Genomic DNA, 23,624 nt, shown 5'->3' with positions numbered 1-23,624 from the left:
ACACGCCCTTCATCCTGATTACCTATCTTCATGTTAGTAAGAATTCTAAAAGGTGCAGCAAGATGGCGTCTACTTAGTATCAGACTAGTAGCTTGCAGTTTCACAAGAAGCTCGCCACACAATGCACATGGCTGCAATATGCCCATGAAAACGTGCTACCCATAAGAAGATCCCAAGTCTTCATCTGCAATGGTTTGGCCAAGTGGGCACCCTTGTTGGGAAGGCTTCAGTATTGAGTAGTGCTTTCTACTCTGATGCCAAGGGTAAATTTTAGTGTGGGACATAAATATACCCATTGATCACATCAATAATGCACAATAATTATTCTTACCATTTACCAAGGCAACATTTATTCCTCTTCCAACATTGTTCTTAACACCACTCATCAAACTAAAGGGAAAGAAGTCAAGACGAACTCATTAGAATATATGGAAACATGTCACAAAAATATAATGCAAAAAAAGGTATTATACACATATCAAATACTCAACTCAGCACATTAAAAGCTTACTACATCAAAGACAGCCTTATGTTGAGTCAACTATAATGTCAATTCAAATAATACTTCATAAAATTAAAAAATACACATAAAGGTACAATGGTGCTCGAGAAATAATTAGAACATGTACTACTCATACAGAGGATCAAGACCCATGTCAGGAGGCTCACAACCACCTCTAACTCCAACTACAGGGGATCTGATGCCTCTGGCCGCCATCAACGCCTGCACTCACATGCACATATCCAGACACATACAAAGAAAGTAAATTCTTTAAAATAGAAGCATTATGTCTCAAATGCCACAGTGCTACTACTTTATCTCATACTGTGCCGTGCCACCTGAGGCAATACTTTAGGACATGGGCAGAGCAGGACTCAATTTCCACCACTGTCAAGAAGCCAAAGACCATGCCCTCTCTTCTCCATCTTCTGTAGGGTCACCGTGATACTGTGACATGAATGGAGTCATGTTCTATAGAGACACTTTCAATTCGGAAGCCAGAGGAGTAACGGAGCATTATCATGCCCATGTCACCTCACCGTGAACATTTTCCCATTTTCCTAGCGATTATTAGCGTACACTTTCTCTGCACTCAAAAGGAATGCACCAGCCACAGGAATCTCACCACAGCCACAAATGGGCTGCCGGAGACAACCAACATCACTGCAGCTTACAGACCATAATGCCCGTTGACAGTGTGGGATGGAGGGCACACTGGCTTGATATCAGTTTACTTTATTGAATATTAAACCCAAATTTGCAGGTAATGTTAAATTAATAGAATTCAAGGTATGAGCAACTTCCCCATCAGTGTGTTGGAAGAGAGTGCCGTGCTCACATTAGTACACTGCAAATTTTCCTGACAGAACGTGTAGTGCACAATTTTGCACAAGAAATGTATAATACTTCATCCTACATTCCTCAGAGTCGATTGATTCTCACAGAACACATCAACTGATTGCCACCAAACTCCCATATGTAACTGAGCTAAGGTTGTAGGGAACAAAATTCCAACAATTACTGAGTGACATCCTCATGTGTGTAAATGAGTAAGACAAAGGAAAAACTAAAATAGTGCTGAAGCTTCATTTATCTGGTGATGAGAACATCTTTACTAGCCAGCTACTTCCTCGTTCTGCTGTTTGCAATGTAAGAACAAGCCAAACAATGTTATGATGCGCAGCTAGGTCTCAGCTACACAAATAACATTTTCTCCTCTTTTTCTTAAGTCTAGATCTTAGTTTCAACATCTTCCTGTTAAGGCACAGACAGTAATCAGTATAAAGTATCTACAAAGGGACGTACTCAAAAAAACAGTAAAGAAACTTCTTAAAATGTTTGTATTACCATATATTATAAATATGAATGCATCTCATTACATTTTGCATGTGCTTAGAATGTACTTTGATCATATATCTCATTACCCACCTCCTCTTCCCAGCTACTCCTCTCAAATTAAACTTTTAAAAATGATCATAAAACTCAAAGTAAGTTGGGTGGTGGTGGCACATACCTTTAATCCCAGCACTTGGGAGGCAGAGGCAGATAGATCTCTGAGTTCGAGGCCAGCCTGGTCTACAGAGCTAATTCTAGGACAGCCAAGATTATACAAAGAAACACTGTTTCCAAAAACAAAAACAAACAAAGAAATAAACAAACAAACAAAAACTCAAAGTAAAACAATCTGAAAATAGAATAAAATGCTAAAATGATAGACTTAATGCCTCACCTATCAGCATGTACAGGGAATATAAGTAGCTCAAACATACCACAGAAAAACAGAATAGGAACAATCAGTTATTACAGAACCAACTACATAATGATGACAATAAATTCACCTGAAACAGGTAATAGAAAGTAAATGGCTAAGAAAGCCTTATGCAAACAACCCAAAGAGGAAATACCAATAATCAATCAATTTTAAAAAACAGAAGGTTGGGATGAACAGTTCTCTATGGTAAATTTTAAAAAACGCAAGACATTATTAACAACTAGGGAGGCACAAATCATGGACTCAAAGAGCTACAACTTCACTCCGACTAGAGGCACAGGCACATGGAGGACCCAGGACTCCACACTGTTGGTACACAGGTCAACCGATGAGGCCACTTTGGAAAACCAATCTGACGGTTCCTCCAAATGCCAGACAGCTACCTGAAAGAAAAGTCCACTATAGTCCAAGCACAGAGAGTGAAAACCCATCCACACACAACCTGTATAGAAAAGCTTCAGAAACACTGTTCTGGACAGTCAGCGAGGGAAAATATTCATACACCTATCAACCGATAGAGGACAAAGCAAATGAGGCACATCTATAATGGAGAAGAATTCATCCATGAAAAGAAATAATGTGAGCTACACGGTGGATGAACCTTGAAAACGTTACACCAAGCAAAGAAGCCTGTTACCAAAGACCACAGATAATAATACATCTACGAAACAAGCAATCTCTAGGGACAGAAGCAAACAAGGTTATTTAGGATTTAGGTGTGGAGAAGAATGAAAACGAAGAAGAGCCGGACGGAGCTAAAGGACACAGTTTCTTTTGGTAGTATGGCAATGTTTTATGCTGGGACTGCAATCCCAGCATTCTAGAGACAGAGGCCAAAAAAGAATGAATGAAAGAGAAAGGAAGAAAAAGCCTAAAATGGACTATGGCACAGTTTGTACACAACAGTGAATCATACCACAAACCAGTGATTGCATACTACAAACAGGAAGTGTAGGTATATGAACTACATCTCCAAGCTGTACCAACAGAAGAATTTGTCTTGAGCATACACATAAGACGACATAAGTTTCACCACAGGACAACTGGCCGGGCTGCATCAGAGGAGGGGAGCGCTCCAGACCCGGGGAAGCACATTAGATATGTAAATTCCATCACTGGTAGCCAAAAGCAATGGTTACAGCTAATGTGTGGGTTAACAACCAAACTCCAGTGATTTTCCAAGTAGAGATCATCTTGGAACATGCTACTCTATTCCAATAAACTTCAGTCCATCTCAGAACAAAGAAAAGGCAGCAGGAAGCACAGTTCCCCAGGCTTCCCACGAGAGGGCAGCAACCTATCAAGTTTTAAATAGATGGAACCAGAGAGACTTACCATCAATGAAAACCACCAAACACATCAAGAGTGGTCACAGCAATGAAAATATTTACCATTCCTTATGACTGTGAAGGCCCTATGGCCAACCACACACCTTCAGGCAAAAAACAAACAAACAAACAAAACAAAAACCAAGGAAATGGCATAAACACTATATAACATTTTCAAACACAGCTTTGCTTCACATACCTGCCACCAGCTCTGGCTACTTTAAACATCTTAGAGGGAGCTTGCCTGAGCGCTAGAAATGTTCAACAGCCTTGGCTCTGCAAGTGGAACCTCTACAGCTATGTCAAAGAGCCAACAGACCATAGGGAGCGAAATTAGCCCTGCCCAGACACCGCAATCTAGAGTATTCTCTCCGTGGTGAGTTCCTGTACTCAGACCAGGTGCAAGGATACACACATTTTTAGTATGTACTTGCACATTTTGTAGGGTAGACAGGCAAAAAAAATTGTTATGAGTAGACATACCATGTCAAGTAGCCAGTGTGACTAATCATGGCCTTCCCACTGTTCTTTATTCCACTATGTAAGTCATTTTATATAGCTATGAAATTAGTTTTTCAATACAAACGAAATCGTAAGTAAGTCTGAAAACTGTCTCAGCACACTTAGAAAATGACCTCAATCTGCACTGCTCAGAAGTTCCTGTGTGGTCTGGCCCACTCACTTCTAGAACTTTCCTCCCATATGGGCTGACCATGTGCCTCATGTCTGGGACGTTCAGACCTATCTGCTCTGCCTCTAGTTGTCTCCTGATCCCTAGGTTCTCAGAGCACACTCAGTGTCTTAGAATCAATCCTCAACACTCAATCTCAAGTTGGACCCTTTCCCCTCACTGACAATCTCAAGCTGGACTCTACTCACTCACTCCCACTAGGAAGCATCACTTATGGCCACTGCCTGCACAGCTGGTGTCCTGATTGACAGCACTTACTTGCACTTACTTTTTAGGTACCTGTCAGCCCTGCTAGACTGTATGTATATCCCATGAGAGGGGAAACCAGATCCAATAACCACTTGAACATATGAATTGAGTGTTGTCTAGGCAAGCAGATTCTTATGCTTTATGTTAGCATTGTTTAAAAACTTCATGCATTTTCAATACAGAAATAAACATACAGGAAAAGGCACTGGACTTGGTCCTTGCAGCATCCCACTGGAGGTCGCTGGCCAGTTATGAAGCCCTTCTACAGGGACCAGCGTCATGACCTGAGGCCTAGCTATAAAATTTCATCAATTATTAATCTCTCATGGGAATGGCAGAATGATTCTTGAAATGCAGCTGATTGGTGGGCAACCCCAATTTTTGGGTCAAACTACTGCACAGTATAAATCCTACATGACATGCCCACCATGCTAGAACCAAAGAATCTGGCTCCCAGCCTGGCACAATGATGCTGAGCCCTACGCTTAAGAAACAGTTATCTTCTGACCTATGCAACTGTGGTTGGAAAACCAGTGTCTGAAAAGGCTTTGATCTCTTCCTTGCACTAAACTCCATGCATCCAAAGATGACCTGTGGGTGAGGTATTCCGAATGAACTTTCATCCTATTATTTAGACTCAAACTGAGTCTTTAGTGAAGCAAAGGTGAAAACAAAGAGGACTGTCTCTAAAAACCTAGAAACTTCCAAACCCCATGCACTTTGCTGAGATCTGGGGTACCGAAAAGTCAGAAAGTAACTGATTTGACAGGGGCTGCCGATAGCATGAGGGCAAAGAACGGGAATGAACAGAGCTCAGTGAGCATCAATTTTGCAAGAAAATGTTGCCCCAGGTGGCCAATCCTTCCACAGTTCCCGCATATTTAACTTAAAAGCTCTGTGTGAAATTCATGCATAAAAAGCTGGGAGAAACAGCCCAGTTTCTGCTGTTTACCTGTACACCATCTTAGTCTAGTCTACAAAGCCAAATGTCATATCCATTATTTTACGTGAATTTTAAATGAGCTCATGTCCCGAGTTTTCTGAGCAATCAGATGAAAAAACAACTAAAGGCAGGGTTTGCAATTCCAGAGGCAGGAACTTGTGATAGCTGACAAGGCAGGACGATAAACCTACCAGCATCCTGTGCAGAACACCACAACCACGGAGCCACTCAGCCCGGCCCAGAGCAGTGGAGTGCAAAAGGCCGGCCACGACCACGAGGTCACTTCACACCTCAGCAAGCAGCTCTCAAAAACGAAAGACACTGACCTATAATTGGAAGCATTCAGTGCTCTGGGAAGGTTGTCAATGGGGCTTTGTTCTGACACAGTATTTTATATGGGATTTGTGGTCAAGAGCCCTGTGGAGAGCTGGGCAATGGCAGCGCATACCTTTAATCCCAGCACTCAGGAGGCAGAGGCAGGCGGATCTCTGTGAGTTCGAGGCAGTCTGGTCTACAGAGCAAGATCCAGGACAGCCAAGACTGTAACACAGAGAAAGAGAAACCCTGCTCAAAAAAAAAAACAAAAAAAAAAACAACAACAACAAAAAAAAAAAACAAAAACAAAAAAGAGCCCTCTGGAGCCATTGAGCACTTGAAATATGCCAACCGTATATGAAGATTTCCTTTATTTTAATAAATTTAAAGTAATTAATTTTTTTTCTTAGTATTTAAGAACCACAATGAAACAGCCACCTTTATCCTTACATAAAACCAAATAAAAAGCAGGTCTCTCTCTTAATGCACTGGGGGAGGGGGGAGGGGGAGGGGGGAGGGGGGAGGGGGAGGGGGAGGGGGGGAGGAATAATACAATAGAAAAAGCATTTCAGAAGCGCCATCACCTGCAAGTCCACCAGCTGTCACTCAATTCAAGACCTTTGAGTTCTGAGCCATCTAATACTCACACGTTGTCTTCTAGGCAGATCTTGGGCCCCACGACGTTGGCAGCTCCACTGGCCATTTTAAAAGCAAAATGCTTCTCAGGGCATGCTTTTGAGATTCCACATTTGTACCTGGGAGGCTTCGTAGCTACGGGGAGAACAGAGATAGGTTTGAGATTCTTCAGAAAATCAATTAATAGGATTTCATAATCAGTTTGCTTGAGATCTCAAATAATACACACAAATATATATGTATATTAATATTAACTGTATCATAAAGGAACACTTAGTTAGGGGCTGGAGGGACAACTCGGTGATTAGGAGCACTGGCTGCTTTTCCAGAGGACCCAGCACCCACACGGGGCTCATAATCATCTGTAACTGTAGTTCCAAGGGATCAGATACCCTCTTCCAGACTCCTTGAGCACAACATATGTGGTGCATACATACATGCAGGCAAAGCATCATACATATGAAAAAATAATTTAAAAAGAAGGATATACATATTTAAAAATATAAAATTTATTTCAATCTTCTAGAACTTTTTCCCCTAAGGGTATAAAAAAACCAAGCAAGGAAGAAAGGCAGGTAAGTCCCCCAAAATAAAAAGTTATAAGAACACAACTCAGCCCTCGTGAAGAATGAGCCGACTACTGAGAGAAATGAACTGATCATGCCATATGATCTTGCTGAGCGAGGCAGATCTGATTTAATTATTCCTGAAGTTATCTTTACATTTCTGGGTGCCTGGGGTTTTTTAATTGCTCCTTTGCATGTCTAGTGCATCAAAACCAAGATCAATAAAGTCCAGTCCTCCCATTCATCCAGGTGAAGGGGCAGCTGCCTCTCCTATCGGCTCTCACTGGCTGTACTCACACAAGGCTGCAACCCAACACAAAGCCAACACCCACTGACGACGAAGCACCTGCGACACTAGGCCGTCCAATGAAAGGGCAGCTGCACAGTTTTCAAACTCGACTTCTCCCTCAGGCTTTGTTCACACGAACTGCCCACACTGCTCGCACATAAGCTCTCCCAGGGCCACACACAGGATAAAACACTTATAAGACACCAAGGTGAGAGACTTACAGCGAGTGGCTGAGTCCAGCGCAGATCGAGCTAAAAGAGAAAGACAGCATCATTAGAAAGCACAGGCCCATTGGCAACTACCTACTTCAAACACAGTAAGGCGTCTAATAAGTCAAGGAAGTAGTGTTTGGACGACTGCTCATAAACAGTAAGTACCAGTATTGCTCCAGAGAAGCAGTACCTCTCTACTAATTCATTATGGACAAGTGTGTGTTGAAATCACGAAGAGTAGCGTGTTATTACTCAAAGATCATTCTAAACTATTTATTTATTTTGGGTTTGGGTTTTTGTTTGTTTGTTTTGTTTTGGTGGAGAGGGGTGAGACAGGGTTTTTCTATGTAGTCCTGGCTGTCCTGGAACACATATTGTGGACCAGGCTGGCCTTGAACTCACAGGGATCCACCTGCCTCTGCCTCCCCTGTGCTGGCATTAAATGTATATGTCATCACCACCTGGTTCATTTTAAATTTCATGTTTTGTTTAATTATTTACTACAAATTTAAATCCTACTCAGAAAGTTAGTCTGAAAACGCACCTTTAAAAGACTACTAACTGGTACTGGTGAACAAAATGGTATTTAAATGCTGCTAGTGCTGCTGCTGCTGCTGGGCCGGGCTGGGCAGGGCTCGGCTGGGCACCCCCACAGTCCTGGAGAATGTGCATAAATCTATCTTGGGGTTTGGTGAAGATCTGGGCACACAAGAAGAGGGGGAGGGGGAATGTTGGGGAAACCTGAATTCTCCACAACAGAAGTGCACAATAAGGGCCTAATAAAATGAATGCTGTTACTGAGAGTTTCTTATTTCATCAAGGAAGGGAAAAGGTCAACTCATAACGCCCACAGTGGCTCTCCACTGTCCTCCATCACAATTACACTTAGTTCTCAGTAAATGCACCCGTGTCTGATCTCAGTCCAAGAGATCTGAACACACATCATCCAAGTGCCATGGACAGCCGGTTTCTGGTTTGGCTAATAAGTACACAGTGTGGTCGTTGTTGGCCAGCTGTCTGACTATAAATAGTCACTGAGTTTTCACTTCTGTACTGTTTTTAATAACTGTGAATTTCCTCCGAGTCCACTATTCAAATTACGGAACGGAGAGTTGAAGCTGAAGAGAGAATCTAGATGTTTAGAGAGAGATCAGTCAGCAATTCAGCACTCAACAGAACCCTTGGTAGGAGAGTATACACGGTACAAGTCCTACAGCTATAATGTAGGGAGAGTCATGCATGGAATATGGTTAAAACAGCCTCCCCCTCCCAGAACCTAAATACAGAGGTGATTCCCATGCAAAGAGGTTTGAACAAGCAAATATCAAAACAGGAGAAAAGGGGGGAGGAGAGGGGAGGAGAGAAGGGGGAGGACACAGATTCAGGCGCTGCATTTTCCCTAGTTCATTCTTCCCGTTTCCTTGTGTAATTACAGAGATTTCACCCAATGCTTCCACTTTTTTAAATGGAAAAACTAAACCCCAGAGCAGAATCAGCAACATGAAGACTAAAAATTCTCAACTTGAGTCTGTCTTTAAAAAGCAAACAGACAAGATGGCGCAGTGGGTAGGGACGTGACGCCAAGCCGGGTGGTTCCCCAGGATCTCGATAGTACAAGGAGAGAACTGACTCTCACAGGCTGTTTGTTCTCTGATCGCCATTCATGTGCCATGGCACATGTGTACCTACACTCATATACAAATACAGGCGCACGCACGCACACAAATAACTGCAATTAAGAAAAAAATTAGTTGGGCAGTGGTGGTACATGCCCTGAATCCCAGCACTCAGGAGACAGAGGCAGGAGGATCTCTGAGTATGAGACCAGCCTGGTCTACACAGCAAGTTCGAGGACAGTCAGGGATACACAGAGAAACCCTGTCTCAAAAACAAATAAACAAACAACAAAAACACTTAATAAATAAATAAATTAATTAATTAAAGGAAAGGAGGACTGTACCATCAGACTCTGGTGTTAAGATTCCTAGAAAGCAACACTGGTAAAATCGGGAACTTAGGTCTCCCTGACTGAGCTCTGCTAGGCTGATTAGAGAGCAGATAATCTGATCTATGGTAATGAGGTGTGGAGACAGTGGGAACAACACTCATTCCTACTGCTGGCTGGGTCAAGATAGTCTAGATGGTCACTGACAGGGTCATCATGTCTCAGAGATAAGGAAACCGAGGACGGAGCGTGTAATTGGTGGAGCTAGCTTCTATTTTTTAGTTTATTTTTAATTTTTCATAACATTTGTGTGTATGTGTGTGTGTGTGTGTGTGTGTGTGTGTGTGTGGTTGTGTGGATGTGTGTGTGGTTGTGTGGATGTGTGGGTGCGCATGTGCACCAAGGGACACTGCAGATCTCAAGGACAACTTACAGGACCAGTTCTCTCCTTCCACACGTGGATCCCGGGAACTGACCTGAAGTAGACAGGCTTGCAGGCGAGCATACTCACCTGCGGAGCCATCTTCCCAGTCCAGAACTGGCTTTTAAAATCATCTCATGCAGCACTCAGGCCACTTCCAGTTTTTGTTTGGTTTTGTTATTGGTTTGTGGACACAGGTTTCTCTGTGTAATAGGCTGTCGTGGAACTCACTTTGTAGATCGGGCTGCCCATGAATTTAGAGAGATCCACCTGCCTCTGCCTCCTGAATGCTGCCCACTGCCGCTGCCACTGCCGCTGCCACCGCCACCGCCGCCGCCGCCGCCGCCATCACCACCACCACCACCACCACCACCACCCGGCCCATTGTACCACTTCTAAAGAGGGACTTTGTAAGCAAAATACACCAGTCATTCCCAGAGCAGAAAGCCAGATTAGGGACCTTTTAGAATAACTCTGACCAGAGGCTCAAGTCTGAGTCTATCAACAAAGACCCTGCTGACATAATCTAGGTTTACAAGAGAAAAAAAAAAAAGGAAGCCAGTTCTGGGGGAGGAAACTCAGAGGTGTTCGCTGGATTTTTGAAAAAGTAGACAGAGTCAGAGCTAAGCACCACAGACAAGGTTTAGGTTCAGACGTGGACCAAATGCAGGGACAATGTAGAGGAAGGAGTCGGGTGCTGGCTCATCTCTAAAGTACCTGTCTTCTTCACATGAAAGTGATATCCAAACACTTTCTCTGCACTGCAGACCTTTATAACTATGTAAGGAGGTGTGTGTGTGTGTGTGTGTGTGTGTGTGTGTGTGTGTGTGTGTGTGTGTGTGTGTGTGTGTGTGTACACCAGTGATGGGCTCCACCCACCATGTTTTAAGATACCTGGTGAAGATAGAGGAGGAAGAATATGGAGGTCAGCTAGAAAAAAGGCCTGGGAGTAAGACAGAAACTGGAATATGAGCAAACTGATGAGAACATCCGGGGGCACAGAATCCGAAGACATCAACCTTCAAGAACTGACCAAGACAGAAAAACCTTCAGAGCTTGGAGTGATGAGCAGCAGCAAAGGCTGGGTGCCTTTATCACACAGGGCTGGAGAGCTGACTCGGTGCTTAAGGGCACTTGTTATTGCTGCAAAGGACCCGAGTTCAACTCCCAGCACCTACAAAGTTCAAGTCCCACCACCTCCACGGACACCAGGTACAAATGAGGTACACAGAAGTACATGCAGAGCAAATACTCATCCATGTAAAAACAGTAAAAATAAAAAATGTAAAAAACAATGTTAAAGATCAAATCAGTTTGTTAAATTTCAGATGTCAAACCTGTAACTGCTATTTAACTAAAAACACAGAAATCCATTTGTTAGCCGTCAGGCTTTTGGGTAAATGTACCTCCACGGAACTTGTGTTAGCTGATGAGATGCCTCGAGGTAAAGAAACTCGCTGGAAGCACTTTTTACAAGGGAAGGTTATTTTTATCCAATACCCATCAAAACTGAAAGACTTCCCCGGGCCTGTAACTCAGACTGTGAGAACCTGGAGGCAGGCCGATGAACTATTTCTCACTGACGCGGGGTAGTGCCAAAGCATCCTGCACAAGCACAAACTGGAAACACAACACTCCCTCCTCACTGTGGGTTTCACTTCGGGCTTACTTGATAACCCTAATCTTCAATGTCTTTCGGATAATACGTCAAGGAATGGACACAAACCTGTCTGATTCATCAGACTTCAGCACATGTCCTTTAGTAAAGTCAGACTAGAGAATTTAGAACTACTTTAGACCTGAGCTTTTCATACTATCTCAAGAAATCTATGCATATACTACTTACCAAAGGCTTAAGTATCCAAGGGTAAAAATAATCAAGCCCACGACATTCACTGCAGCAATATCTACAGAGATACCCACCTGACTGTGTTCAGTTCTGTACTAGCTGAATGTCCTCGAGGAAAACTAATACTGCATGAAACCTTAGCCAGGAAGGAGACTGGCAGGCAGACTGTGTGCAAGTCTACATCCTGCCCTGCCCGTAACAATTGACATTTCCTAAGATGTTATTGATGGGTGGACCTAAGACAAGGGTGTCCAGGGTCTCTGGGTATTATTTCTTACAAACAGACTGTGATTCTGTAATTCCTTCACGATTAAATCTTGTTAAAAAAAAAAAAATGTGTCTCTGTGTGTTTGGGGGTGGGGTATGCTGGGAACTGGAATCTAGGTGTTTTAAGCACGCATCTAGCATTCTATCACTGGGCTACATCCCTATACCAAAATACTGTTTAAGGGATTAGGGTTTTTTTTAGATGTTTTTCTTTGTTTTTGTCTTTTAAATTTTATCTTATTCTTTTAAATCACAACCTATTTTGGTAATTTAAATTATTAACTGTGGGCAAATTTTCCATTCTTTCTATCTGGAAATGTCTGTTTTATTTTTTCTAAAACAATATGATATAAAAAGCCTGAGTCGCCGGGCGGTGGTGGCGCACGCCTTTAATCCCAGCACTCGGGAGGCAGAGCCAGGCGGATCTCTGTGAGTTCGAGGCCAGCCTGGGCTACCAAGTGAGCTCCAGGAAAGGCGCAAAGCTACGCAGAGAAACCCTGTCTCGAAAAACCAAAAAAAAAAAAAAAAAAAAAAAAAAAAAAAAAAAAAAAAGCCTGAGTCAATGAGCCAGGTTATCCCAACACTCAGGAAGCAGGGGCAGGTGAATCTTTGAGTTTGAGGCCAGCCTGGTCTATAGAGTGAGTTCCAGGGCAGCCAGGACTAGACAGAAAACCCTGCCTCGAAATACAAAAAAACAAGTCTGAGTCAAAACGATCCATCCGGTGAGTGGGTCTCTGATTCTTGTGCCTTCTTCTGGGCTGTTTCCCTTTTCTTTGTTTGCTTATCCAACTTCGATGTGAGGGATTTTCTTTTATCTTACTATCTCTTATTTTATCCTGTTCGGTCATTATCTCTTAGACGCCTGTTCTTTTCTAATGAGAGACAGAAAAGGGTGGATCTGGATGGGAGGGGAGACGGGGAGGAACTGGGAGGAGCAGAGGAAGGGGAAACGGTAGTCAGGATGTAGTGTATGGGAAAAGAATCTATTTTCAACAAATGCGGAGAAGAATCTGTTCAAGCTATTAAGTTATTACAAAAAAAGTTGAAAAACTCAACTACTGAATGAATTGTAGTTAACCATACAGGTAACTAAAGCCCAGGTCCTCTATGGATTCAACCTGATGACCTTTGCTAAATTAAGTTGGATGCTACATAAATGGTTAAAAGAACTAACATATTCCAAACAAAAAATAAAACAAACCCCACAATTAATATTTTCACTAGTTCAATCTAGACTGGAATCCAATAAGTAACATTTTATAGATAAAATGCACTGTAGTTTCAGGATGAAAACAAACACATGCCCTAAACAGTGCCTAAACCAAAGAGATAAAACACATGCAGTAAAAAGTCCCTAGCAGGCCGGGTGGTGGTGGTGGCGGCGGCGGCGGCGGCGGCGGCGGCGGCGGCGCACGCCTTTAATCCCAGCACTCGGGAGGCAGAGCCAGGCAGATCTCTGTGAGTTCGAGGCCAGCCTGGGCTATCAAGTGAGTTCCAGCAAAGGCGCAAAGCTACACAAGAGAAACCCTGTCTCGAAAAACCAAAAAAAAAAAAAGTCCCTAGCAACGCGGAACAGCGGAATGGGAATTAGGAGAGTCACGTCTTCCAGTGAAGGTACTCAACACGGGCTCATACTGACTGAAAAGGCAGAGTCTCATGCCGTATCCCAGACACTGAGACATTAAGATTCTCTGAGGAGTCTTTTGACATGAACGGTTGAGTACTAGTGTGTAGGAGGATCTCGTGTTGATAGAGAGGACGTGAATTAAGTGTTAGGAGTCCCTTCTAAGTATTAACTTATGGAGAGGAAAACTCACTAAGTCAAAGCCCTCGGCACACTTTTAATTCTGCCGACTAGAACATGAAGATGCTTCTAGGATTCAGTCTCTTTCCACGCTTAGTGTGCAGCCAAAGCTCACTCCACATGAGCACAAGGACCCAGGAAAAACAAACAACCTCCTCTGGTCTCTAGTGATAGCTGGTTGTCTCCAGAAGAGATCGGTATTAATTTTATCTAGTGTGAGATAAATACAACCATTTCCATTTCAATGTATGAACCTTAAGTTCTATTCTTCATCCTCCTAGTAATGTACTTAAGGTCACGGATGTAGGTCAGTGGTAAAAGCACTTGTCTAGCATCCATGAAGCCCTGGGTTTGACCACAGTGCCTCAAAAGAGAGAGAAATTGTAGGGTGGGCACAGTGGTGGTGCACACCTGTAATCCTTGCACTTGGGGAGTAGGGTGAGGCAGGAGAATCACAAGCTGAGGACAACCCAGTCCACACAGTGAACCTGAAACAGCCAGCAGTACCACAGGAAAGGCATAGTACACTCTGGAATAGAAACATCTGGGAACCAGTAAGATGTAGAACCATCTAAATAAGCATTAAACATAACTGGTTACATTTTATTAACTTAGGAGTTTTGTTTAAAACTGAGTTAAAAATGCAGCCCAATGGTAGAGCGCTGGCCTAGCATGTGCAGGGCACTGGGATGGACCCCTAGCATTGAAAAATGTAATCTGAGTTAAAGTACCTTATACGGGTACAGTTACAACATAAAAACGCCAAATAATGGGCAAAAATAAAAGCCACAGAGAAAAGGAAAAGAATGTTAAAGACCAACACATGCAACACATTTCTCTGTTTTTACAAACCAGATCTGGGTCCACTTTCTAGCAGCCAACTCAAATGGAGAAACAATTTAAACACACCAGCGTTGTGTTTTCCAGGGTGAGCACTTAGAGCCATGATTAATGCTTCTCATCACCGTGTAGTAAACAGTTGCTAAATATGCTTAAAATGTCAAACAGAAAATGGATTGCTTCACACTGGCTTTATTCTTAGACATGTTATATTTTTTAGAATATGGTAACGAATGACATTTACTCACATAATAATTCTTCTAGCCAGACAAAGCAGCCGTGAACCCATGATGAGAACTTACAGTTTGGAGAGTAATATTAAGACGATTAAGACTCTGGGGCTGGGGAGCTGGCTTGGCAGTGACGAGCACTGGATGCCCTTCCAGACTACCCAGGTTCCATCCTCAGCACACAAAGGCGCTCACAACTGTCTGTAACTCAAGTTCCAGGGAATCCGATGCCCTCCTCTGGCCTCTGAGGGCACCAGGCATGTATGTACAAAGTGCACAGACACACACGCAGGCAAAAGACCCATACACATAAAATAACAAAATAAAATTTTTTTGAAAGAGTAACATTGTTCTACAGTAGGTGGCAGCGAATTCAAGAAACTCCTAACTAGTCGAAGTGCTGTAAGAATACGTGCCTGTTGAGTGCTCAACCCTATACAGGACTTGTGTACCGCCCTCTCTAAAGCTCAGAGAACATCCTGCAAGAGGGAGCAGAACGTGTGTGTGTGGGGGGGGGGGGGGGGCTGAAAAGTACTGCTTCCTAGACAACACAGCTGTAGCGCTCAAGACATCCCATCAGCTGCGATTACGGGCCCAAATCTGTACCAGTCAGCATTCCCTCACGGATGGGGAGGAGACTGGGAGGTATTCCTGCTCCCCGAGCAGCCACGGGAGTTTAACTGCTACAGTGGGAAGGAGAGCCATTTTCTCAATGGTGTAGCCGCTGGCAAGGTGCCCATGCCAGCTCACGCTCATGCAAGCAAGCCTAAACTGAATGGGTTCCAAAAAAAAGGACATGAAACTCAAAGGAGAGTGTGCAATCAATGGGAGTAGTCGCAGGAGGGAGATAGAAGTGTTATCAAGTGTGTTGGGGGGGGGGGGATGAAACTTACCAAATAGATTTCCTAAGCTTGCATCCATTTTAATTTCAAATACTTGAGAAATAACATAAAATGTCAATATAAATACTGCGGCAGCCACCACCAACTTTGCAGCTCCTAGAAAAAAGGCAGAAGCAACTCAGCATGGTTTTATAAGCCAACAGAATCTGTGCTACGCAAACGGCGTTTCTGCAGAAGCATCATGACTAATGCAGTTCTATTTTGTAATCTACTAGATCTTAATGTTACTGGAGTTACAAGGACTGCATGCTCCCCACAATCACAGAACTCGCAGGCACACTACTTGAGACACCTGTCTAGGGTAACTCGGGGAGGTGGTTTACCTACCATCAGCTGCTGGCTGACTACAGGTGTCCTGATGAGTGCACCACCACCGCCATGCCTACAGGACTACATGCTTCCCAATCCTAAAGAGCAATGCCCTCCAGCGATGACACGAAACTAGATCTTCTGGAGATGCCAAGGCCAGGACATCCAGGAAATAAGGAGGTGAAGTGAAATGCAGCAAGCGTACTATTCGACCACCAACTCACCGCCTGGAGCTGCCTAACCCCACGGGGAACTGCAAACATGACCTTCTGCCTTACAAGAGGAAGAAGGTAAAGACATGGCTTCACATCTCGAGGACAGGCTTGGACATCAATCACAGTGACGGGCTATGTGATGAGCTCCATGAGGGCACACTCCTCAGCTTTAGACTTTGTGTCTTTACGGTGTCAGAGCAGCTTACAATAGCCATCACTGCCACATCTGCTTAGTATGAATCATCCCTTAATCTTTCTCCTAGGCACCCCAATCTCGGCACCAAATCACAAAGGGCAAGCGTAAGACAGGGGATGGAACAATGGCAGAGCAAGAGCTTCCCCCTCTGGATTGCAGAGACATGACCTGCTTATTCGGAAGCAGTGCTGGCTTACTTGTGTCTACACGACCCCCACTGCCCGCTCCTACTAATAGTTCGGGTTTAGTTCAGGTTTAATCTCGACTGACAGGAAAGAGGTTGACAGAATCAGCAGCCATCTAACCTTAAAGAGGAAAAAAAAAATCCCAAAGATGAAGTAATGCTCTACGATGACAGATAAATCAGTGGCTGCACATGAACCAGAACTCAAGCCTACCCCCAAAACACCTAGTAGCCTGTACAGTACATCATTCTAACACTAAATTACATATTCTTGGAGAGGGGGACCTCAATATAGTAGGTAAGGAAGAATTTAAAAAAAAAAAAAAAAGATCATCTAATCTCATAGATCCAAAAGAATAGTCTGTATCATCAGAGGAGAGGAGGAGGACCAGGAAGAAACTGAAGATGTTTGGAAAGGCCGATGATGCTAAAGGGCGCCCACATCCAGGGCTGCCTCAGTACTATTTAGAGATGTTCTAACTCATAGCTATACGTGAGGACATGCAAGAAAAATCTCTGCACCTTCCTTCCGATTTGGCTGGGAATCTAAAACTTCTTTAAAAATCAAAGCCTTAAAGATTCTATTAATATAAGAAAACAGTGGTAATGAGTATGTCCAACCAGCCCTTCTCACCCTATCTCCTCACTTCTTCCTTCCAAAGGTTGCTTCTGAGTCTTTAGCGCAACTACTACTAGCTACCTTCATTGTTAGCATGTAAGAGCAAAATTTCATTTGCTTTGGGCCTCCTTCTCCCAGGATCTAGCCCAGTGTCTCACACAAAGCATGCTCTCACCACATACATGCCCGATAGACGAATGACAGCAGGTGGCAGACAGTTTTCATTACGTGAGGCTGAGGCCAGTGGCATGAAGGTGACAGATCGCGCGCTACTCTTCTACTTTATTTTCTAGCAGTCATGGGCATGTACAACAGGGGAGAAGCCCTCACTGTCTTCTAAAACAGATAGATGAGGCTTGCGTTGTTCAAGGCTGAACTTGCACAGGGGCACATCAGTGGCAGCACAGGGTCTTTTCTTTCTTAAGATGTACGTAATTTGTGTATCAGTGGTTTTTGCCTGCGTGTACGCCAGTGAACGTGTACGCCCAGTGTCCACGGAAGTTAGAAGACAGTGTCAGATACCCTGAACTAGTTACAGATGGCTGAGTCACTATGTGGGTGCTGGGAACTGAGCCTGGATCCTGTGCAGCAAGAGCATCATGGGAGGGCTCCTTCCCTCTGGCCCATCTCTCCAGCCCCAGCACTGACACTGGTCTGGAACAAGGACGCAAACGGATGCTCCAAGAGACAGAAAAGCCAGCGCAGAGACACTCGCAGTCTCTACAGTGGGAGCGTCCAGGAGCTCGCGACAGAACATGGTCTCAAGGGTTGGACCCGAAGCCCAGCGCCAGCCTGGAGGGCCTTACCACAGCACACCATACCTCCCATTCCTGACGGGGTGTGCTATTCCCTCTTCCTTCTAGCCACTGACCGAAGATCATTACATTTCAGTCTAGGTGAGCATTTCAAAGCAACCAGATACTATTTTAATTTAGAAGACATTAATGAGTTCAAGGCAGTGAACTAATAACTCATCTTCCTTATTTGTCTGTTAAAGACAGCCCCCCTCCCCAAGTCCTATGCCAAGAAAAGGACGAACGTAAAAACCAGGTGATGGAGTTGATTTTACTGAAGATGAACTTAGAATTATGTGCAAAACAAGAACTGCTCTGGTCACCACGCTTCAACAGCATACTTAGAAATCCTCAGGAGACCACAATTATCAACCGTCCTGCTGAACCCAAGAACATGCAGGCAGAAAAGGCAGCAGAGCAAACAAGAGGCCCACGTGGTCTAGAACAAGCAAGCTCTTGGTTCCCGGAGTCCTCTTCCTCCACAAGTGTCTAACCACTTAGAAATGATGCTGTGACTTCCCAGCCAGGAGAGGCCAACTTTTCAGATTTCTACAAAAGCATCTGTAGCAGCCGTCCGTTAACTTGGTTTTAGTAACCACAGTGTCTCATCAACTCTGCGTGACTCTATACAACTATAAGCAAACTAAGCAGAGGGTCTTTTGTCCACCTGCCTCGGCTTCTGGCATCTCTGAGAGACGACCCTACGAAAACACTTGGTTTGCTTGTAAGACAATGACAATGAAGAATTAGACTAATTATCTTGATTTCAGGGAACAACCTGTTTTCTCCTCACACAGATTTAGCAGAATTCCTCAGGCAATGTGCCTTTGGGGGTGGGGAGGCTGTGGCTGGAGGCTGCATAGCAGAAACACATTTATTTTCACCTCCAGTAGGGAAAGGCCAACTGGGTGTTTATGGATCTACCCTTTAAAGATGCTTATCAATACCTTTATTAATACCAGGGATATCTATCAAGGACTTTCAATGTATATGACACACTACTTCAGACTGCTGTTAATGTTCTAGGTTTATACCTAGACTATTAATTCAAAGCAAAACCATAAGTAAATTCTTCATGTATGTTATACTGAACTGCACATAGGAGAGAGTTCTATTTTAGAATTCCTTTTTCTAGACGGCTAGAACTTAGCAAGAAAAAGTCAGTCTCTTTGCATTTTCAAAATCATTCTTTGAGTATTTTATATGTACTATTTGGGCAAATAAGCTTACCACATAAGAAATAAACATTAATATTTAGAATAATTTCAGTAAAAGGTTCACCTACAAAAACGCATGTAATATGTACTAATGTCCAAGTTGAGATATGTTAACGACATAAAACAGAAAGGCTAAGCATGATCTCATTGACTTCAGCCTAGTACTCAACTTTCAGAAACATTAGAGGTATGTGACCCCTGTATATAACCTCTGTGGCAGGAAGACAGCTTGAACTAGCATAGACGAGGAAGCAGGACCCACCACAAAAGGGGGTTAGGGGAAGGAGGAGGAGGAAGAATCAATGAAATTATGAACCCCCTCCATTAGTCATTACTGAGCAAACAGGTTATAAAATAAATTATAAAATAAAAATCACTTTCACCGGATTAAATAAATATCTTACCTGCTACCCTCATTTTCGCTTTTTCAATCTATGGCACCTCTCAGAAATAAGGTCCTAAAATCAAAAGAAAAGGCAAACACCATGAATTATACGATGAATCTTACTCCTCAGATTGAGCTTATTTTAGAAGGTATACCATAAAACCAATTAGGTATATACCATGACATTTCTAAGTATTCTATGAATTGCAATGTTTAGCCAAAAAACTCTTTATCACTGGCCATTCCTTCCACTAAGCCATTAAAAAAAAGTCAACAGAAGCTGCTTGCGTGTGTCTCTCACGGGCTGTGTCCACTGCTCCCATTATACCCCGCGCCTGAAGAGGACAGCTATTACCCTCAGTGATGACACACCCATTAGGAGCTCACACATTCAGATTCAAACACTGGTTAGCACGTCACGTCAGCAGTCAGTAAGGAACAGAAAACCTTGTGGAGAAACGGGGTTTAGCTAGGCCGGTTCATGCCAGCACAGGAAGCTACTTCATTTTCCATGACATAACTCAGATATCACTGCTGTGAGCACTCCCGACTAATGCTGGGTTTAATACGAGATCCGTTTCACGCTTTTCAATTCCCATAGGCAAAATAACGTGTCTAGAGGTTTAGAATTATAATTTTAAGGACTCCAGCAATTATCATTACTGACAGAATGGTGTGTGTGTGTATATATATATATATATATATATATATATATATATATATATATATCAAACAAACTACTCTTTGACATTATTTTACTAACTGGCAATAAATGCTAGGAAAAAAAAAATCCATGTATGTGTGTGGTTCTCCTGCCTACAAAACAACTCCAAAAGGAACTGTAAAACAACTCAAAATGGAACTGTAAGTAAGACTTTTTTTATACCAAAGCCACACCCACATTCAGCTAGACTGCTGCTTCAGTCAACGTTTTGTAAAGGAAGGGAATTCAAAGGTAAGTTTCAAATAATGGATCCTAAATATATCATTTGATCAGAAATATATCATTTCTCTGGTCTCCTGCACATGCACCGTGGCACATAGGTCCCCAGACACAAGCACACATATACTCAAGCATGCACACACAGCACATACATGAGCATGCATACCCACACACAAGCAAGTACACACATACTAATACTTCATAGAGAGCCCCCAAACAAACAAATAAACAAACAAAAAAGACCTTTCCTCAAAGTTCACTGCAAAAAAAAAAAAAAAAAATATCCAGTTTTCTTGTTCACTGGAAAAAGCAACAGGATGGGGACCCAGCATGACTCCCCATCCCCCATGTCTTCCACTGTGGCTCCCTTTCTTCTGCAAAATCTAACCTGGTTAAAAATCAATCAAACAAACCCTTCAATCAACACTTAACTGAGTTGTCCACTCTTGGGATTTTTTTTTCCCTTTGTTATCTATGTGAACACCTTCTATATAATAGTCAAAGTCAATGCTATCTATCTATTTAAACTCCTTCGCCACCAGCCAGAATTCCAGAAGGAAAGAAGAGATACGGACTTTATATAAAAGAGGGAGGGGAGGGGGTAGGCCCTTGGCTCCTCCAAAGAGAACTCCGACAGGTCATAAATCCTCTTTTGGCTTCCAGTGAAAATGAACTCTGCATTCACAACACATACATGGCCTTTCCTTCCCTTTCATATGCCAAAATAATTTCACTCCTAGCTGAGTGTGGCCCAGGAAAATTTCTTTGAAAATGTGATAAGCAGTTGGGTACCAGATGCCTGCTGTTCTATTTCAGTTTCTATTGCAGGGGGGGACCACACCTGTATAATTACAGTCACCAGCCGCCTGCTTGCTCTTCCCAACAATTCCGCTTCTGAACTCATCACAGGCCGCTCTGTAAGCAACTACATTTGTGAATACAATTGTTTTCCATTAAAATATTTTAGGGAATTAACATTTAGGAAAATTTCTATATTAAAATCTCACCAAAGTGCCTCAGTCATTAACACAATTTTAATTAATTTCCTTAATTAACTTTCTTGCATCGTTAATGATGCAAAAGTGTAAATCCGAGGAACAGGAGTATTGAAATAGATTGCAGGGCAGAGTATGGTGAGCGTTTATGATGTGCTAATTCCAAACCAAGCCTGGCTGTTTAGAGAGCAGCGTTTGAAGACTTGTTACAATCTGAGCAGTGGAGGAAACAGCTCCTGAAGACTTCAGGGAACCAGAGAGACAGGTCCAGAGACAATGAACACAACACTGAAAGAATAAAAAGGCCTCAGCTGAAAACTCAGAATGCTAATCTCCGTACTCAAGATACAGAAATGAGAACCAGTTGCCAAAACCGGAATATTAGTAATTAAGAATCTTCTTAGGACAGATAAACATGTAAATATTGAAAATAGGATACTTAAGAAATTCATGACTCCAAAAGTGTAAGGATAGACCAAAACAAGTTTCAGCATGTTAGGTAGATAAGGGTGCAATGTCAGCTTCCAGTCAAAGCAGGGGGACCCTCTAGGCAAAGGAACACTGACCTAAAGGTCACTCAGTCTGTGACCCAGAGTAAAGGAGAGGCCTGGAGCAGGGCCTCAGAGGGACCACCCCTCTTACCTGGATGCTTTAAACATTTTTTTAACCCAACTACACAGTTTTGTCCAATTTAATGAAATTTTGTTATTCAAAATTGGGCTGCTCTGTGACTATGGAGGGCCCGTCAGGAAGTCACTAAAATAAGGACCAATGGGAACAAAAGCACAGGTCAAATGGCATTCTGGAGAAATGAAGTCTAAATTAAACACTGTCCTGCATGAAAGAAACAGGCCATGAAAACAACTACCCGGAAGCGCTGCCTTTCCCGGTCACCTCCCAGCAGCTCTCTGGCTGTCCTGACTACTGTGATGGCCTCACAGGGGAGGCAGAGGAGTTCGCCCGTAGCCCTGAGAAGAGTAGGGGGAACGCTCACAAACAAACCCCGTTCCATTTCTCCCCCTGAACGCTGATGCATTTAAGGACAAGAGCTTGTGGACAAATACCATGTCAATCAATTTGGCTTTTGCAAATTGCTCTGGGAATTGCGAATCTCTGCTGCAAACCAGCCACTCCAGAGATCTGACAGTTTGTCAGATTAACTTAAGACTGAGTGTTGGAAACACCACTACCACCTCAAGACAAAAATGATCCAAGAAAATGTGCATGCAAATAAATACAGTAGCAAAATATTAAAAATAAAATTAATCCGGCCCAAAGAAAATATTGTGAATTGTATTTCACAAAATAGAGAACCACCATTCACTTTAATCCAACGTTCAGTCAGTGCTGGCCAGATAACCATTTTAACCAAACCAACTAAATTCAGATGGTCTCAATGTTGAAGTGGGCTGGGACTTTTCTCTTGTTACATATGTTCTTATAGTATATGTGTGTGGATGTTCTGCAGATGTCTGAGTACCACGCACACACGGTGCCCACAGACGACAGAGTTCAGAAGAGGGAGTCAGGTCCCCTGGAACAAGGGTCACAGAAGACTGTGAGGCGCCTGTGGTTGCTGGGGTGTGAACCCAGTTCCTCTGTTAAGAACAAGTACTCTTAACCCTGAAGCTATCTTTGCAGCCCCCAGGGAGCTGGAGCTTTTCGAGAGACTTACATAAAAACATGTTGAGCTGCGAAACAATAGATGTAGACTACACTTAAGCCCTGTTTGTGACGGTGAACTTCACGTATTAACCTGACAGGGCTGCAGACTGCCTATGAGGAAAAACCATTCAGGGTGTGCATGGAAGGACCTTCCTGGACAAGCAGCATCTGAATCTAGAAGGGATGCCTAGTGCCTTCCTCAATGGGGCTCCAATCCAGCCCTAACAACACAGGTGCTGATATGTATCTCCTCATACATAAGAGCATCCATCCATGGTTCCTGGCCCCAAACTCCATCACACAAAGCAGGATGCAAAAATCATCTAGTTATCCATTAGTCTA

The 23,624-nt window shown here is 43.2% G+C and overlaps 1 protein-coding gene across 1 annotated transcript in view; it reads right to left on the bottom strand.

The window, feature by feature from the left end:
• The window catches only part of Fam3c (FAM3 metabolism regulating signaling molecule C), a 48,680-nt gene that overhangs the window by 15,161 nt on the left and 9,895 nt on the right, over positions 1-23,624 (bottom strand). Inside the window, exons 2-6 of the mRNA XM_076566157.1 lie at positions 19,699-19,752; positions 15,752-15,856; positions 7,512-7,541; positions 6,447-6,570; positions 332-390 (exon numbers count right to left, since the gene is read on the bottom strand). Of these exons, the coding sequence (XP_076422272.1) occupies positions 332-390; positions 6,447-6,570; positions 7,512-7,541; positions 15,752-15,856; positions 19,699-19,711 (331 nt within the window). The 5' untranslated portion in view covers positions 19,712-19,752. The remainder of the gene's footprint in view (positions 1-331; positions 391-6,446; positions 6,571-7,511; positions 7,542-15,751; positions 15,857-19,698; positions 19,753-23,624) is intronic.

The sequence above is a fragment of the Peromyscus maniculatus genome, chromosome 3, assembly GCF_049852395.1.
Source record: "Peromyscus maniculatus bairdii isolate BWxNUB_F1_BW_parent chromosome 3, HU_Pman_BW_mat_3.1, whole genome shotgun sequence".
Taxonomy (NCBI): domain Eukaryota; kingdom Metazoa; phylum Chordata; class Mammalia; order Rodentia; family Cricetidae; genus Peromyscus; species Peromyscus maniculatus.
Note: the sequence above shows the minus strand (reverse complement) of the source record. Positions and strands in the feature narration are given on the sequence as shown.